The following is an 18,540-nucleotide window of genomic DNA, read 5'->3' as shown; positions in this document are numbered from 1 at the left end:
TGATGTCACTGATGTATACATGTAAACTTATTAAAGAAAGGCATTTTGAATATTTATCACAATAAAAATTCTAAATAAAATAATATGGGGAAAATTCAAGGAAAAAAATCTTTATCCAGGAATCTTCCATTTTTCATATCCATTCAGAATCCCGTGAGGATTTGTTAAACATGCCAGTACGTGCAGTTTCAGAAGAGAGTCGCAGTGGTGCTCTGGGATAAAGCACTGCTCTGGAAGCACAAGGTCAGTGGTTCAAAAGCAGCTGCCTCGAGAGAGAAAGGTGCAGCTGTTGGCTCCTATCAAGATTTACAATCTTGGAAACTCTACTGGGGTCACTATCAGTTAGAATGGACATGCAGGCCATGAGTTTGGTTTTTATTTGGGATAGAGATTCAAAAAATCTGGATGGGGCCCCGCACTCTGCATTTTACCTGGCTCCAGGTGATTCTGAAGCAGGGCAAACCCTGGACCTGTGAGTTAGCAGTGTCCCTGCAGTGAGTGAGGCTCTCCAGCACCCTGTTTCCTCCTGGCTCCGAAGGCGCTCTCTGTGTGCTGGCTGAAAAGTCAGGCAGGCAGACTGGTAACGGTGAGGGCATGGTGGAGGACTGTGGATGGACACAGTAGAGGACAGGGGCAGGGGGTTCAGGAAAGATGTGCCCAACAGGAGGAGGCTGCAAGGAAATAATAGAATCTAAACTTTAGTATTAGTGCCGCTCTGATTCTGCTTCATATCCTTCTCCTGGACAAATCTCCTCACCCGTGAAAAGGATGTCTCATGGGTCATTTTGAATCACCCTCAAATTCTAACAGTCACTGAGCCTTGCACTGAATAGCCAAGGTATTCAGACGGCGTGCATGTCATTCCAGATTCCGGCCAGAAGGTGGCAGCAACACGTGTCTATTTTCCTCTGCCCACAGCAAGAGGATTTGTTTTTTACCAGATGCTTCAGTTTAGCCAACTGTAAAAAAAAAAAAATTCTTAGATAAAAATTTTATTGGCATAGACTTCACATACTATACAATTCAATAGTTCAGTCACATTAAGAAGAGTTGTACAATCATCACCACAATCAGCTTTTAAAACATTTTCTTTGTTCTTGGACATCTTTATTAACTCCCCATTTCCCCCCAACTTCCCTGCCCTACCTACCCCCAAGGATGCATTAAACCAGTTATTGTCTCCATAGATTCTCCTATCCCGGACTTCATATGCAGAAAATCATTAAAAACAACAAAGTAAAACAGAAAACCCCCCCTTTTTTTTTTAGTTGAAACCTCTTTTTTTGTATGTGGCTCTTTTTTTTTTACATTTTATTAGGAGCTCATACAACTCTTATCACAATCCATACATATACATACATCAATTGTATAAAGCACATCCATACATTCTTTGCCCTAATCATTTTCAAAGCATTTGCTCTATACTTAAGCCCTTTGCATCAGGTCCTCTTTTTTTCCCCCTCCCTCCCTGCTCCCCCTTCCCTCATGACCCCTTGATAATTTATAGATTGTTATTTTGTCATATCTTGCCCCATCCGGAGTCTCCCTTCTCCCCCTTCTCTGCCGTACATCTCCCAGGGAGGAGGTCACATGTGGATCCTTGTAATCAGTTCCCTCCTTCCAACCCACTCACCCTCCACTCTCCCAGCATCGCCCCTCACACCCCTGGTCCTGAAGGTATCGTCCACCCTGGATTCTCTGTGCCTCCAGCTCCTATCTGCACCAGTGTACCACCTCTGCCCTATCCAGTCCTGCAAGGTAGAATTTGGATCATGGTAGTTGGGGGGAGGCAGCATCCAGGATCTGGGGGAAAGCTGTGTTCTTCATCGGTACTGCATCGCACCCTGACTGACCCATCTCCTCTCGTAAACCCCTGTATGAGGGAATCTCCAGTGGCCGACAACTGGGCATTGAGTCTCCACTCTGCACTTCCCCCTTCATTCACTATGGCATATATATACATATATATAAATACACATATATATATATACATACACACATACATATATACACATATTCTTTTTTTTTTTACATGATGCCTTATACCTGGTCCCTTTGGCACCTCGTGATCGCACAGGCTGGTGTGCTTCTTCCATGTGGGCTTCATTGCTTCTGAGCTAGGTGGCCACTTGTTCACCTTCAAGCCTTTAAGACCCCAGACACTATCTTTCAATAGCTGGACACCATCAGCTTTCTTCACCACATTTGCTTATGCACCCATTTGTCTTCGGCGATCATATCATGGAGGTGTGCAGCCAATTATATGACTTTTTGTTCTTTGATGCCTGATAACTGATCCCTTCGGGACCACGCGATCACACAGGTTGGTGTGTTCTTCCATGTGGGCTTTGTTGCTTCTGAGCTAGATGGCCACTTGTTTACCTTCAAGCCTTTAAGACCCCAGTCACTATCTCTTTTGATAGGCGGGCACCATCAGCTTTCTTCACCACATTGACTTGTTCACCCGCTTTGGCTTCAGCAGTTGTGTCGGGAAGGTGAGCATCGTAGATTGCCAATTTAATAAAAGAAAGTATTCGTGCATTGAGGGAGTGTTTGAGTAGAGGCCCAAGGTCTTTCCTCCACCTTAATACTAAACCTATAAATATAGACACATAGATCTATTTCCCCATCCTCATATATATATTTGCCTGTACATGTCTTTGTCTAGACCTCCATAAATGCCCCTTGACTCCTAGCTCTTTCCTCCATCTCCCTTGACTTTCCTCCTGCCCTACCACCATGCTCCGTCCCCACCTGGGCTACAGCTATACCTTTTCTTTACGTAACCTTACCCTTGCTCATTCCCCACCAGGCCTGCCACTCCACCCTCACTACCATTTTGGGTCCCATGTTGTTCCCTTGTCCCTGTGTTTGTTAACACCACTTCCTTACCCGCCCTAGGCCCCCCACCCCAAGTCCCCCAGAACTGTCGGTCCCGTTGTTTTACCTCCAGATAGTTCATCCAGCCTGTCCTATTCAGACAGACCTGTGGAGGCACTAACATGCACCAAAACAATAGAGGAAAACAAAGCAATAATATACAACCAGACAACAAAGCAACAAAAACAAACCACTGACAGAGAACAAAACAAAACACTTCACGAAAGAAGAGCTTGCAGTTCGTTCAAGGATCATTTGTTGGCCCTTAGGAGTGTTTTCCAGTCCAGTCTGTTGGGGCACCACGCCCTGGCCCCAAAGTCCACTTTCAGCATTCCCTGGGGACCTTGCCACTCTATTCCCTTGCTGTTCCGCTGCATTCCCCCCAGTGCTTTGCCTCGGTGTGGTGGGATCAGGTCAGGTGCAATTCTTACACTGTGTCTCCGGTGCTGTCCCCTGTATCGCCCTTGGTCAATGAGGGGCATCATTTCTCATAGTGGGGACAGCCATGTTGTTCTCTCTGTGGACTGGCTGCTCTACTCAGGAACATCATCCTCATGGCCTGGTGGGCCAGGCTGTGTTCCACTCTCTCCTCCTCCCCCTTCATCAGCTCCCCTGTGCTCTGATCAAATATGTCCATCTCCCGGAGCTGCAGAATCAATGTCGTCCTTTGAAACAAATTCTTCTCGGGAGAGGGGCAGGAATCCACTTAATTTTTGGTGCTGGGGCCAGCCTCCCAGACCTCTCCACTGGTTCCCTACTCCACGCCGGGATATTGCATTCACACCTTGCGGCACTGGGTTGAAGTCTGGTCCCTCTTTCCCTGTGGAGATATAAACAATACCCTCCCCTTGGGTGGGTTAGTGCCCCCTGACCCCACTACCCTTTTCTTCCTTGTATTCATCCTTTTGTTTTCCTTTTCCCACCTCCTCCACCATTGTCTACCATGTGCATCCCTGGTTTTGGTCTGGCCTCTGCCATACTACACAGTCTTGACCTCCAAAATGTTTGTATACAGTAGCTTTTTCCCCTACGCCACTTTTGCATTTTTTTTAATACTTACCTCAGCGGGCTCATGTTGTACTTGTCCTTTTGTGCCTGACTTACTTCGCTTAGCATGATTTCCTCCAGTTCTTCCCATGCCACTATGTGCCTCATACGTTCATCACTGCTTTTTAGTGATGCGTAGTACTCCATTGTATGTATATACCACAGTTTTTTAATCCAATCGTCAGTTGATGGAAATTTGGGTTGCTTCCAACTCCTTGCAATTGTGAACTGTGCCACAATGAACATTGGAGCACAGGTGTCTGGCCTTGGTTTGTTTCTTGCCTCTTCTGGCTATATGCCCAGTAGGGGGATTGCTGGGTCATATGGTAACTCTATTTCCATCTGTTTTAGGTATCGCCAGATTGATTTCCATAGTGGCTGTACATACGTACAGTCCCACCAGCAGTGAATGAGAGTTCCTGTCTCCCAACAACCCCTCCGACACTTGTTGCATTCTGATTTTTTGAATTGGGCTACCTTTGAGGGTGTCAGGTGGTACCTCATTGTTGTTTTAATTTGCATTTCTCTTATGGCTAAAGATCGGGAACATTTTCTCATATGTTTGTTGGCCATTCGGATTTCTGCCCCTGTGAAATTTCTGTTCAAGTCCTTTGCCCACCTTTCAAGTGGGCTATTGAGAAAACCCCAATTGAAAAGAAAGCAAAACAAATTAAAAATAGATCAACAGGGAGATCAAATGATTGTGTTAAATTTTAACAAAACTTCCCCTGTAACAACTCATTTTCCAATGCGTTCTGCATGATAGCAACACTATTCATGTCCCTAGTCTATGGTCAGAGGAGGTTCGCCAGAGGATCAATCCATGTGTACTTCCTTCCTTTAAAATGGGTCAAAAGGGAAATCAAATTACGTTATTACATTTTAACTTCTCTATATCTGACATTGACTTTACAATGTACTATCTCATAACAATACTATTCACATCCCTCAACTATGATCAAAGGAGATTCTCCAGTGGCTGCGTCCATGTGGGGACCCTCCAAATGGAGTTTGGGCCCCCACTGTCATCCATAGCCTTCTGCAAACCAGGTGTTCACAATTACGCTCTGAGACTATCCCCTCCTTCAGATTTGGATTTTATTATTTACAATCCTTGACTCACACAGGCTGGTGTGCTGCTTCCATGCGGGCTTAGTTAACACCTCATTTAGATGACTGCTGGTGTGAGGCAAGTCTAAGACCCTGGAAGCTATTCCTTCTGATAGCCAGGCACCATCTAGTTTCTTCACCACACTTTGCTCCAGCACCCAGAGCTTCAGTGATCTTTTATGAGGGCGAGCATCAACGCAGAGCCATGTCATATGAACTAATTGTTCAAAAACCAATTGTTCTTAGATTGGGGCTAAAATGAAGCACAAGCCCACAATTCATTCATATGTCTATGAGTTGTATGTGTCTCCAGTTCACCTTAAAGACACCATTGTCATTTTATGTTAGAGAATGTTATCAGTTATTCCCCCGGGGTATCACTTCCACTGCCATTGAGTCAAAGCTCACTCACAGCGACCCTATAGGACAGGATAAAATTGACCAGGTGAGCTACGAGTTGTTTGAGCTGGATCTTGCATCACAGAGAGAAAGATACATGAAACCAGATTGCTGCCCCCTATTGTTTCAGAGAAAAGAGATATAAACAAACTACTAGTTTATTAGCGGTGCGACCTTACACAAGTTTCTTAACCTCTCAATGCCTCAGTTTCTTCAACAATTAAATGACACTGATGATACCTATGTTGTAGGGTTATGGTGGTGATTTGAAGTGACAACATATGTGAAATGCTTAGTGTCATGTCTTAATGTTTGCTGTTACTTAATTCAGGGGGCTGGGTTTGCTGACTTGGGTTGAGGCTTCCAGAAGAGTGGTGTGTCCCTTTGGGAATTTATAAGCAGAACTGAAACTTTGTTAACATGTCCTGGTAAACAACTACTCTGAGCATTTCTCACTGGTACTGTAACTTGTTAACGTTCTTTTTTTTTTTTGTTAACATTCTTAATAAACCCTTTAATCAAAAACATAACCCTAAGTCTAACCCTAACACCAACCCTAACCCTAACCCAAAATCTAACCTTAATCCTAAACCTAACCCTTACACTAACCATAACCATAAACCTAATCCTGACAACAAGAACAACAACAAAATAAATCCTTTAATCATGAATTTTATCTGAGTCCTGTGTTGCCATTGCTATGGATATTAGAAACTAGAGCGGTGTAACAGAGAACATTGACTTGACACTGGAATACCGAAAATAGACTTTGGGGCCGGGGCATGGCACCCCATCAGACTCGACCATAAAACACTCCTAAAGGCCAACAAACAGTCCTTGAACTAACTACAAGCTTTTCTTTTTGTTGGTTTTTTTTTTTTGTCTTTTTGTTGTTGCTTTGCTTTCTTTTGCTGTCTTTTTTTGTGTGCATGTTATTATCTCCGCAGGTCTGTCTAAATAAAATAGACTGGATGAACAATCTGGAGGAGAAAACAATGGACCGATGGTTTTGGGGGACATGGGAGAGAAGGGTGGGGGAAAAGGAAGTGTTGTTAACAAACCCAGAGACAAGGGAACAACAAGAGACCCAAATAGGTGGTGAGGAGGGTGTGGGGGGCCTGGTAGGGCTTGATCAAGGGTAATGTAACCGAGAGGAATTACTGAAACCCAAATGAAGGCTGAGCATGATAGTGGGACAAGAGGAAAGTAAAAGGAAATAAAGGAAAGAAGTAGGAGGCAAAGGGCATTCATAGAGGTCTAAATAAAGGCATGTACAGATGTAAATATATTTATATATGATGATGGGGAAATAGATCTATGTGCATATATTTGTAGGTTTAGTATTAAGGTAGCACATGGACATTGGGCCTCCATTCAAGTACTCCCTCAGTGCAAGAACACGTTATTCTATTAAACTGGCATCCCATGATGTTTACCTTCCCAATGTGATTGCTAAAGACAAAGTGGGTGCATAAGCAAATGTGGTGAAGTAAGCTGATGGAGTCTGGCTATCAAAAGATATAGTGTCTGGGGACTTAAAGGCTTGAAGGTAAACAAGTAACCATCTAACTGAGAAGAAACAAAGCCCACATGGAAGAAGCACACCAGCCTGTGTGATTACGAGGTGTCGAAGGGATCAGGTACCAGGCATCAAAGAACAAAAATCAAATCATTGTGAATGAGGGGGAGTGCAGATTGGGGCCCCAAAGCCCATCTGTAGGCTACTAGACATCCCCTTACAGAAGGGTCACGGGAGGAGATGAGTCAGTCAGGTTGCACTGTAGCAATGATGAAACATACAACTTTCCTCTAGTTCCTAAATGCTTTCTCCCCCACTATCATGATCCCAATTCTACCTTAAAAAACCAGCTAGATTGCAGGATGTACACCGGTACAGATAGGAACTGGAAACACAAGGAATCCAGCACAGATTATCCCTTCAGGACCAGTGATAAGAGTGGCAATACTGGGAGGCCTGTGCAGAGAGGGTGGGGTAGAAAGGGGGAACCCATTACAAAGATCTACATTTAACCTCCTCCCTGGGGGATGGACAACAGAAAAGTGGGTGAAGGGAGATGTAGGACAGTGTAAGATATGACAAAATAATAATTTAGAAATTATCAAGGGTTCATGAGGGAGGGGGGAGTGAGAGGAAAAATGAGGAGCTGATACTAAGGGTTCAAGCAGAAAGCAAATGTTTTGAGAATGATGAGGGCAATAAATGTACAAATGTGCTTGATGCAATGGATGTATGTATGGATGTGATAAGAGTTGTATAGGCCCCCAATAAAATGATTAAATAAAAAAAAGAAATGAAATCCTAACCCTGCCCTCCCGAAAAATAATAAAAGGTATATATGGGGAAAAAAGACATGACACTATACATTAAGTATCAGAGGCACCTCATTCCAGTAAGCCTTAACCCAAAGGTTCCACCCTCCATGGGTCAGAAAGTGCAACATCCTGGGTGAAATGCCCAGAGGCACGGCACTCCACAAGTCAGCCCCCGGGGGGGAGGGGGTGAGGCACGGAACTTTCCTTGCTCTGGGGGTGGGAAGTCTGTCACTCTGTTCCACACTCTGGCGCCTGGTTCTGCTGCAGCTCCTCTGATGTAGCTGTTATCTGGATCCAGAAGGTTCACTGCACAGGGATCTCAGGTCCAGAGGCCACACTGCATTCTTGGCTTTCTGCTAATGAGATCTCCCCTCCTGCTGCTCAGTGCGCTCATCTTATACACAGCAGGACGCCCCTCCGGGGAATCCTGGTTGCAGTTACTCAGGTAAATCCTATCCGTATCTTCGTCTTCATTCTTACCAGGCCCACGCAGGGAAAAGTCGTTTGATGGGAGTTGAGACTGGATAGACATGAGGATAAGGGGCAGGTGGGGGAGGAAAGGGGGGATTGATCACAAGGATCAACAGATAATGCCCTTCCAGGGGGACGAACAACAGAAAAGTGGGTGAAGAGAGATGGAGGACGAAGTAAGATATGAAAATAATAATCTAATTTATCTAGGGTTCATGAGGGAGGGAGGGAAAAAATGAGGAGCTGAGAGCAAGGGCTCAAGCAGCAAGAAAATGCTTTGAAAATGATGATGGCAACATATGTACGAATGTGCTTGACACAATGGACAAATGTATGGATTGTGATAAGACCTGTAAGAGCCCCCAATAAAAGTGTTTAATAAAAAAAGGGGAGAGAGAGACTGGCTAGGAAAGCCACATTAAATAATTCACTGTCCCTGCACTTAGCACTGAGTTGGCCCCTTAGAAAGGAGAGTTATGACTCCACATTACAGGGAGGAGTGAGGAGATGGAGAGGCCCAGGCACTCCCTAACTAGGAAGTGATGGTGAAAGGACTGCAGTCTGCTGGAGCCACGCTGCTAGTGGGGACCCTGCACCCTCCGACGGGGATGGAGGGATGGGGAGACAGGCCTTGAAAAGAATAGGGGGGGCTGTGGCAGGAGCAGGGCTCAGAACACCAGCAGCAGGGCCACCTAGAGCTGGGCCCACCAGGCTGCTCCCTGGGTGGGTGGGAGAGGGAGATGCCAGCCTCCCACCCTCTCTTGCCTACACAACCCTCTTTAGCCAGCTCCCAGGCAGTGGACTATCCATCCCTCAGGAGCTCTCTTGCCAGTAAATGGAGCTCCGTTGTTCACTTTCCTGGCAAACGTCTGGAAGCATCCAATCGTCAGCCGTCTACATCTTTTACCAGAGCTGCCAAGGGAGGCAGCAGGAGGTGGGGCGACCAGCCCACTGCGGATCCTTACATAGCTCAGCTGTGTGCCAGGCGCTACGTGCTTTATGCCTCGCCACTCCTTTGACCCTTCTCCTGTTACGCGGCAGGTCCTATTCTTATCATTCCCATAGATGGATAAAGAAAATGGGGTGAATAGAGGTTAACTCACTCTCTCACCCCCAAAGCTAATTAAGCTGCAAGGCCAAGATGGAACCCAGGCATCCTGTCCAGAATCTTCTCTAGCGAGGTGCAGGCCGTTCGCCCAGCTGGCTTCGGAAGGACAACGCTGTCCTCCCCTCCATCTAGCTGTCAGGACCCGCTCACACCACTTTCCTGAAGCCCCGCCCCACACGGCTCTCAGCTTCCAGTAGGACAGTGCAGGAGTTGGGACCCCACCCCAACATCACTCGGAAGATTAAAGAATACCAATCAGAATCAAAGTACTCATTTATTCTTCCAGCCCTTGCATACGCATCCTGAGTACAAGGTTACATGTAGTTACTCATCTAATCCCCTGACAACCCTCTGTGGTGGAAACTGCCATTACACACACACGCACACACACACACACACACACACACACACACTGTTATTAAGGAACACGGAAGGAAGGTGACCAAGAAGCCTGCATTTGTATAGCTGTGAGTGGGGATCAGGTGGGCAGCTGGACACACGTCCAGGCTCTGATCCCTGACCCCTCTCAACCTGAAGGCCCGAAGCCCATGTTCAGAGGTGGGAGCACACCTGCCTCCCCAGCAGGTCCCCCAGCTGGCCCAGCCTGCCTCACTCCAGTCTCACAGCCCAGCTGAAGTCCTCTGGTCCCTCCCTCTCAGACTGAGTGGGGAGCTGGGTTTACTGGAGGGCAAGGGTGGGAAGACCACCAGCCACCCCTGGCCCAACTCTAGGGAACTCAAAAGCCGGGTTGACCACCAGCTCCCAAGACAGTCAAGGCTGAGTGTCCTCCAGGACCCTGGCCAGCCCAGTCTTGTTTGGCCCCAGTCTGATCAGAGCCCCATCCCTGGGGGCTCAGGCACAGCCACAGGGCAGGGCGGAGCCCAGTTGGGTTGATGGGTCTGCACCAGTGGCTGCGTAGGGGGTGGTGGGACGCTCACAGCCCAAGCCTTCTCTTGCCCTCTCCCCACCTGCCAAGTCCCACTCCAGAACTGTACCTCACAGGAATTAGGGAGGTGGAACAGGCCCTGGTTTACCTGTCCCATCTAATCTCTTCTGTCCTGTCTCCTCTTCTCATCCCCTTGGCAACCAGGCCAGACCCATCGGGAGGGAGAAGGGCCTGGCAGCTGTGCCGGAAGAGACTAATGGCCCAGAGGGAAGGAGGGGCCTGAAGAGGAGAGGAGGGCGGTTAGTGCAGCCGGCGAGCGAGCGAGCGAGCGAGCGGGCTGACGGGGCGTTGGCCCATCATAGAGGACACACAAAGCAGAGGGCGGCGTTCATCAGCCGCAATGCCTCTGCCTGCCCCCTCCCTCCACCAGACACCCAGCCCAGTACCCCAGACCTGCTTCCCCCAGGCCCAGCTTCACGACAGAGCCCAATTCAAGGTGGACTGTCCATGCCGTGGAGAGCTCTGGATTCCCCTGCAGCAGTAGCCCCATGGTTCCTAGCAGGCCTGCAGGCCTCAGCCCCCTGGTTGCTGCAGACCGCCGGAGCTTGCCTTCGTCCACTCCTGGGCAGCTGCACCTACCTTCTGGAAGCCCTTTGAGTTGACATGTCTGCGGCAGGAGAACTCCAGGCTGGGGGAGGGTAGAAAGGGATGCGGGATGGTGTGTGTGTGTGTGCGCGCGCGCGCGCGCAGGCTAGGGGTGTGGACACAGGTTGCCCTCTGTTCTGGGGCCCTCGCTCTCCTTTTTCAGTCCCTGGCCCCATGGGGACAGACACATCTTCCCACACAGCTGCCTCCATCCCTGGGTCCTTGCAATGCTGAAACCAGACTGGTCCTTCATCTCTCTCTCAGCCTTGGCAGCATCTGCCTGTCGCTCCTCACCCCCCTCTTCCTACCTCGGGAGTCGCTGCCCCAGGAAGCTTCCCGTAAGGCCAGTCACTGAGCAGCCCTTGGTAGGGGGAAGGGAGGACCCAGCCACGCTAGGCAGCCCACATCGGCCTACTCAGCCTGCTCATCCATTCGCTCGGCGGCCGGGCAGGGTACAGCCCTTCCCAAGTGGAAGCCAGAGCCAGGTCCAGAACCCCTCGGCCTCATCTGGCATGCTCCCCTGTTTCGGCTTGCGGCAGGTAGGGTCTGGGGTTATGTCTTTAAGGTGGAGACGGGAGCAGGCAAACTGCCTGGCCAAGTGCCTAAGGGAGGGGGAAGGGGGTAATCAGTCCATTAGCGGCAGAGCTGGCGCCAGGCACCAGCCCTTCACCGGACCCTAGGGATTCGGGAAAGACCAGCCCTTCTCTCAAACCCACTCGGCTGCCCGCCCGCCATTTCTCCCAGGGCGTGGCGCTGTAAGGGGTAGCGGACAGCAGGTGGAAACAGAGCCGAGCCTTGGGGGAGAGAAGTCGAGGCACAAGAGCTGGGCCTAGCTAAGTCAGCCCAAGTCTCCCTCCATCTAAAGCCTCTTACCTCGACCATGGTCCCACAAGTCTGTCCTGCAACCTCATCCCTTCCGCTCTCCCAGTTTTTGCCAGCTTTTTCAGGCAGGGACCCCAGATGACCCCAGGCCCTCCCACCCACCCAAGGCTCAGCCTTGGCTCTTAGCTGGAAAGCGTTGACCCCCCCTCCCCTGGACTGCTCCCAGTGGTCTGCTTCCTTTCTCTCCAGCAACATAGGGTGGGGTACGAGGGATCCAATAGGCCCTGCGCCAGCCTTCAGGGGCGGGAGGCTGCGGCGCTCCTGCTGCTCCGCAGGGTGGGGCGCCCCCCTCCCCACACGGCCCCCGCCGACCATCAGGCCAGTGGGCGGAGCTGTCCATGCCCCCCCGCCCCCCATTCAGCAGGACTATAAAGGCGTCTGGCCGAGGTCTGCAGCTTTCCCCAGTTCCCGGCCCGCCTAGGTCTGCAAGAACCGACTGCCTATTCTCCGCCACCATGAGCCACTCATCGGGCCTCCGGACCAGCGTCAGCTCCACCTCGTACCGCCGCACCTTCGGGCCCCCGCCCTCGCTGTCGCCCGGAGCCTTCTCCTACTCGTCCAGCTCGCGCTTCTCCGGCAGCCGCCCGCTGGGCTCCGCGTCCTCTGTCTCCTCGGTGCGTCTGGGCAGCTTCCGCGGTCCCCGGGCCGGCGCGGGCGCCCTCCTGCGACTGCCCTCGGAGCGCCTCGACTTCTCCATGGCCGAGGCGCTCAACCAGGAGTTCTTGGCCACGCGCAGCAACGAGAAGCAGGAGCTACAGGAGCTCAACGACCGCTTCGCCAACTTCATCGAGAAGGTGCGCTTCCTGGAGCAGCAGAATGCGGCCCTGCGCGGGGAGCTGAGCCAGGCCCGCGGACAGGAGCCGGCGCGCGCCGACCAGCTGTGCCAGCAGGAGCTGCGCGAGCTGCGCCGGGAGCTGGAGCTGCTGGGCCGCGAGCGCGACCGGGTGCAGGTGGAGCGCGACGGGCTGGCGGAGGACCTGGCGGCGCTCAAGCAGAGGTCAGGGCGCAGGGCCGGCCGTCGGGGCTGCGGCTCCGTGGAGTGGCTCGCCCCAGCCCCGCAGCCCCCGGGGCGCCCTCCCCCCGCCCCCGCCCTGGGACGCCAAGCCTCCTTTCGTGAGTCCCTGGGGAGGAGGGTCGCTCTGCCTCCCTGGTGTGCACAGGACACCCCTGCTCACCTCCCGGCGGCGGAGGTTAGAGAGAAAAATGGGGACCACTGAGTCAGGACAGCAGCCGCCTCTGACCCAGGGTCCCAGAGGCGTGGACGGCGAGAGCTGGGCGGTGCCCCAGAGTCTCAGCCTCAGCCCTCTATGTCTCCAGGCTGGACGACGAGGCGCGCAAGCGGGAGGATGCCGAGCATAATCTGGTGCTGTTCCGAAAGGTAAGCCCGGGCCCCACGTTGAGCTCCACCTCCCCTCGCCCAGGGTCCCCAGGGGAGAGGCGCCCAGACGTCTCCCGGAGCAGACTAGAAGGGCCTGGCCTTGAACTTTCTCTCCCTTCTCTGGAACCCCTCGTGTTACTCAACGAAGGACGTAGACGATGCCACCCTGTCCCGCCTGGAGCTCGAGCGCAAGATTGAGTCTCTGATGGATGAGATTGAGTTTCTCAAGAAGCTTCACGAGGAGGTGAACGGCGCCGGGGGTGGGGAGTGTCAGGGAGGCTAGGGGAACTGCAGAGACCCAGCTCTGGAGGAGGCGAAGGAATTGCCCTGGGGAGGAAAAGTAAGGCGGTCTGGGTGTGGCACAGCCAATCCACCCCTTTCTACAGGTGGTTTGACACCCACCCATGCGCCACCCGGTGGCGAGCAGCGAAGGTGCACTCCCACTACTGGGCAGTTCGCGGCCGTGGGGCGCCTGCTGCCGCCCCCCTGCTGTTCATTCACACGCGTCACCTCTTTCCTGCACTGTCTGGGTGGGATCTGCGACGCCAGTTTGTCACCTGCGTGTCTCGCAGGAGCTGCGAGACCTGCAGGTCAGCGTGGAGAGCCAGCAGGTGCAGCAGGTGGAGGTGGAGGCCACGGTGAAGCCCGAGCTGACAGCAGCACTGCGGGATATCCGCGCACAGTACGAAAACATCGCGGTGAAGAACCTGCAGGAGGCGGAGGAGTGGTACAAGTCTAAGGTGCTGGAGCCCACGCGGCGGGCCTGGGGAGGTGGGAGAGCCCGTGCGTCCCACCCCACTCACGTCCGGGCTGTCCCCTGGCCTGCAGTACGCGGACCTGTCCGACGCCGCCAACCGGAACCACGAGGCACTGCGACAGGCCAAGCAGGAGATGAACGAGTCCCGACGGCAGATTCAGAGCCTGACGTGCGAGGTGGACGGGCTGCGTGGCACGGTGAGGGCAGGGCTGCCTGCACGCCCAGGCGGGGGTGCGTGCTGGAGGAGGCCCTGTCCCCAAGGTCCTGACCCCCCCGTCCCCCGCCCCGGTTCCCCCCAGAACGAGGCGCTGCTCAGACAGCTGCGGGAGCTGGAGGAGCAGTTCGCCCTGGAGGCCGGCGGCTACCAGGCGGGCGCCGCGCGGCTGGAGGAGGAGCTGCGGCAGCTCAAGGAGGAGATGGCGCGGCACCTACGCGAGTACCAGGAGCTCCTCAACGTCAAGATGGCCCTGGACATCGAGATCGCCACCTACCGGAAACTGCTGGAGGGCGAGGAGAGCCGGTGGGCGGGGCCGCGGGAGGGGAGACGGACTAGAGCGAGTGGGGGGTTGGGGCGGGTGCCCTGGCAAAGGCACTGACCAATGGCCACCCCTCCAGGATCTCTGTGCCGGTCCATTCCTTTGCGTCCTTGAATATAAAGACCACTGGTGAGTCACCCACGCTTGGTCTCCAACCTGGACTCCCTGGTGTCTGCTTCTGCTCGGACTAGGCTGCTGGGGTTCCCACCAGGGATGGGTTCTGTCCTGGGAACCACCAGGATAGGCGCTGTCCTCCACCTGCCCCGCCCCTCTCCTCGCTGACTAGGGATGGGGGTGCAGGGGTCACCAAAGGAAAGAAAAAAAACAAAAACCAGCCTCTCCCTTTGATTCCTCGGCCCTGCCCGGCTTTATCCAGTGCCTGAGGTGGAGCTTCCGCAGGACAGCCACACCCGGAAGATGGTGCTAATCAAGACCATTGAGACCCGGAATGGGGAGGTGAGCCGGGTCCCCTGGATCCGTGTGCCGACATTGCTCCGGCTTGGCTGCGGCTGGTCGTAGGATGTTGCGCATGGGTGTTTCTAGTGGGTGGGCTTTGGGAAGGGTGACAGAGAAGGACGGATGAAGAGATAAACTGTGGCCTCGGGTGGCTTTCCCAAGGGAGCTGGAAGGAGGGCTTGTCTGAGTGGCTCGTGCCCCTCTTACATGCCCTGACCTCAGCAGGTGGTGACGGAGTCTCATAAGGAGCAGCGCAGCGAGCTGGACAAGGCTTCAACTCACAGTTACTGAACCCCTCGGACTGGAGCTTCGGGCCCCCGCCCGTAGCCAACTGGAAGCCCAAACCCCAATATCAGTCCTTAATTCGCGCCTCCCACCCCAGCCCCGCATGTATCTCTCGTGTGGCCTCCACCACCGTCCCTGGCCCATGACCACTCCTGTCCAGTCAGCAGCAGCCCTGCCCTAATGAATAGAGACCTGGGAAGAAGAGAAGTGCTCCTCCTGACAAGCCAACCCTTGCAGTAATCGCGTGACCAGTGGGTTGCCTGAGTTTCACTTTTGATTCAAATAAATCATCTTGAGAAGTCTGCCCGTGCCCGTGTGTGACTGCAGGGAGTACGGGGAGGCTCAGCAGAGTTTCGCTTTGTCCTGAGTCCTGTGCACACTTGTATTTCTGGCTCCCACTTGGTAGCTTCTGTGGTGCCAACGCACTCTTCTTGACTTTCCCTTATCTCTCTGTCCATTCCCTGCCAGCCTCTGTTCCCACCATGGACCCCAATGCCCACACAGGCCTGTGGGGTGCGTCTCACGTCACTAAGACTCAGCAGATCTCCAACAGAAGCCCTCTCACTTCTACCTCCCGTTCCTTCTGAATTCCTTGTCCCACAGAACCGCACCACTAGGGTGTCCATCCACCCAACTAGAACTCACCTTATCTAGTTTTTGTTTGACACTGACCCACGATGACCCCATGTGTGTCAGAATTGAACTAGGCTCTGCAGGGTTTTCAAAAGCTGATTTGGGGCAAGGAGATCACCAGGCCTTTCTTCTGAGATACCTCTGGGTCACATCATCTTACCTCTTTTTTCCCTTCATCTAGGCTCCCCGCCCTCACTCTTGCCCCCCAAATTCTATCAATTATACTTCTTAACTCTTTTTCAATTCTGTCTGGTACTTTCCATTTCCATTACTACCGTCTCATAGGTCATCATGGGATCCTGTCTGGGTTACTGAATCAGCCTCATTGGCCTTCCTCTGGCCACACCTATCCACTGCACTTAGACAGGAACTCCCGTTCTGCAATCACTGCAGCCCTGCCCACCACCACCACCCCTCTTAGAAAAGTCTATTTAATAACATCTTCCATATAAGTCACATTATCCAATTCAATAGTCCAACCACGTCTTCACTCCATGTTGACGCTCGATGCAGGGAATATAAACCAAGCCTGAGTCCTTGCCCTCAAGGACACAGTATCAGTATCAGTATCAGATGGGGAAACTGACGAATAAGCAGTGATGCCACAGGCCAGTGAGGGCTATGACTAAGACTAACTGACTCTTCCAGGGAGCCCCAAGCAGGGCAGCCTCCACAGCGTGGAGGATAGGTGTGGCTTCCCAAAAGAGGTGACTGACACGGCAGGCATCCCTGAAGAACAAGCAGTCATTGGTAAGGTGAGGGCGGGAGCCCTTAGAAGCCAGTTTGGGTAGAACGTAACTCCATCGTGACGAGTGAAGGGAGAGAGCGCAGAGGCTGAAAAGATGAAGGAAGAGCTCCAGCATCACAAACTAGCTGCTGCCCAGTTGGTTCCCACTCACAGCGACCCTAGAGAGCTGAGTGGAATGACTTCTTTGGGTTTCTGAGATTTTAAATCTATACAAGAGTAAAGACTTTAAATCTTTACAATCTCCTTTCTCACATGGAGTGGCTGGTGAGTTTGAACTGCTGACCTTGTAGTTAGCTCAATGAGCAACCCACTAGGACAGCAGCACTTCTAAGGCTCCCCATAATAGAGGGCCTTCAATGTCATGTTAGGGCATTCAGAATTTATCTTACGAAGAAGGAAGGAACTGAAGCGTTGTCACCGGAAGGTGAAGTTTCTGAGAAACAGTTCTCTAGCTGTGCTGTGCAGAAAGAACTGGAAAGCGATGGGAGACCAGCCCAGAGGTTGCTGCAGTAACATGTGCAAGAAGACGAAGGTGCGCAGAGTGGTAGGAGAGAGCACGTGGACTTGCGAGGGATTGTGGGAGTAGAATCTCAGGATCTAAAGCAGCAGCTCTCAACCTGTGGTCAAGACCCTCGTGGGGGGTCGAACGGCCCTTTCACAGGGGTCGCCTGATTCATAACAGTAGCAAAATGACAGTGATGAAGTAGCAACCAAAATAATGTTATGGTTGGGGGTCTCCACCACATGAGGAACTGTCTGAAAGGGTCTCGGAGTGAGGAAGGTTGAGAACTGCTGTGCTAAAGGATCAATTGGCAGCATGAGGAACAGGAAACTGCAAAGATGACTCAAGCTTTCGGATCAAACAACCAGCGGCTAGTGGCACCTTTCACAGAGACAGGGAAGATTGAATTAGGAGACGAAGTGGGAGCCCAAGATAAAGTCACTGTATAGCAGTTAGGCTGACTGCAAGGTCAGCAGTTTGAAACCATAAGTCACTCTTCAGGAGAAAGATGAGTTTTTTTACTTCCGGAAAGAGTTAGTCTCGGAAACTCACCGAGACAGTTCCACCCTGTCCTATTGGGTCCCTACGAGTCAGAATAGACTCCCTGGTACTGTGTTTGTTTGAGTGATGTGGACTGATGGGTGAATGCTATGTGACAACTTGACCAGGCTTTGATTCTCTGTGGTTTGGTAGCTACTATGTAATCACTTCCTTTTTGTCTGATGTGAGCCTGCAGGAGTCTTCAACCCGATTCCTGACCCACAGATATAGGACTTGTCAGTCCTGGCAATTGTGTGAGCCATTTCCTTAAAGTGAATCTATGCATGTTTCTATATCCACATCACTGACTTGCTCCTCTAGAGAACCAAGACTGAAACAGGGAACACCCAAAACAGCAAGAGCTAGTCTGATGGGATGATACTTTGTGATATGAAATTCTGGTCTGATGGGATGATACTTTGTGATATGAAATTCTGGTCTGATGGGATGATACTTTGTGATATGAAATTCTGGTCTGATGGGATGATACTTTGTGATATTAAATTTACTGGGATACTTTCTGCTACACATAGGAGATAACTACCCTCCAACCCCCCCACACGCCTCCCAATAACTTCTCATCACGTTTATTCAATCTGTGTGCTGTATCTGGAAGCCGAGCAGTATGAAGAACTGAGTAGCAAGATCAGAGGAAGACACATTAACAAATAACACAACCCTGCTCACTGAAAGTGAAGACACCTTGAAGTACCTTGATGAAGATGAAAGACTACAGCCTTCAGTATGGATTGCAACTCAACAGAAAGAAGATATAGCCCCTCACAAATGGACTTCCTTGTGGCAAATGGAGAGAATATTTAAGTTGCCAAGGATTCCATTTTACTTACCTATATACTCGAGTATAAGCCGACCCAAATATCAACCAAGGCACCTGATTTTACCTGCATAAAAAATGTGCTGAAAAACTCGGCTTTTGAAAAAT

The 18,540-nt window shown here is 51.6% G+C and overlaps 1 protein-coding gene across 1 annotated transcript; it reads left to right on the top strand.

Annotated features, from left to right (window-relative positions):
• Nucleotides 1–7,195: 7,195 nt before the first annotated feature.
• On the top strand, nucleotides 7,196–15,433 carry PRPH (peripherin). Its single transcript, XM_075552983.1, has 10 exons — nucleotides 7,196–7,203; nucleotides 12,223–12,759; nucleotides 13,080–13,140; nucleotides 13,289–13,384; nucleotides 13,713–13,880; nucleotides 13,969–14,094; nucleotides 14,197–14,417; nucleotides 14,513–14,562; nucleotides 14,810–14,889; nucleotides 15,115–15,433. The coding sequence occupies exons 1-10, from the start codon at nucleotides 7,196–7,198 to the stop codon at nucleotides 15,178–15,180; spliced, it is 1,413 nt and encodes a 470-aa protein (XP_075409098.1). The 3' UTR covers nucleotides 15,181–15,433.
• The last annotated feature ends 3,107 nt before the right edge of the window (nucleotides 15,434–18,540 follow it).

Source organism: Tenrec ecaudatus, chromosome 6 (genome assembly GCF_050624435.1).
Source record: "Tenrec ecaudatus isolate mTenEca1 chromosome 6, mTenEca1.hap1, whole genome shotgun sequence".
Lineage (NCBI taxonomy): Eukaryota > Metazoa > Chordata > Mammalia > Afrosoricida > Tenrecidae > Tenrec > Tenrec ecaudatus.
Note: the sequence above shows the minus strand (reverse complement) of the source record. Positions and strands in the feature narration are given on the sequence as shown.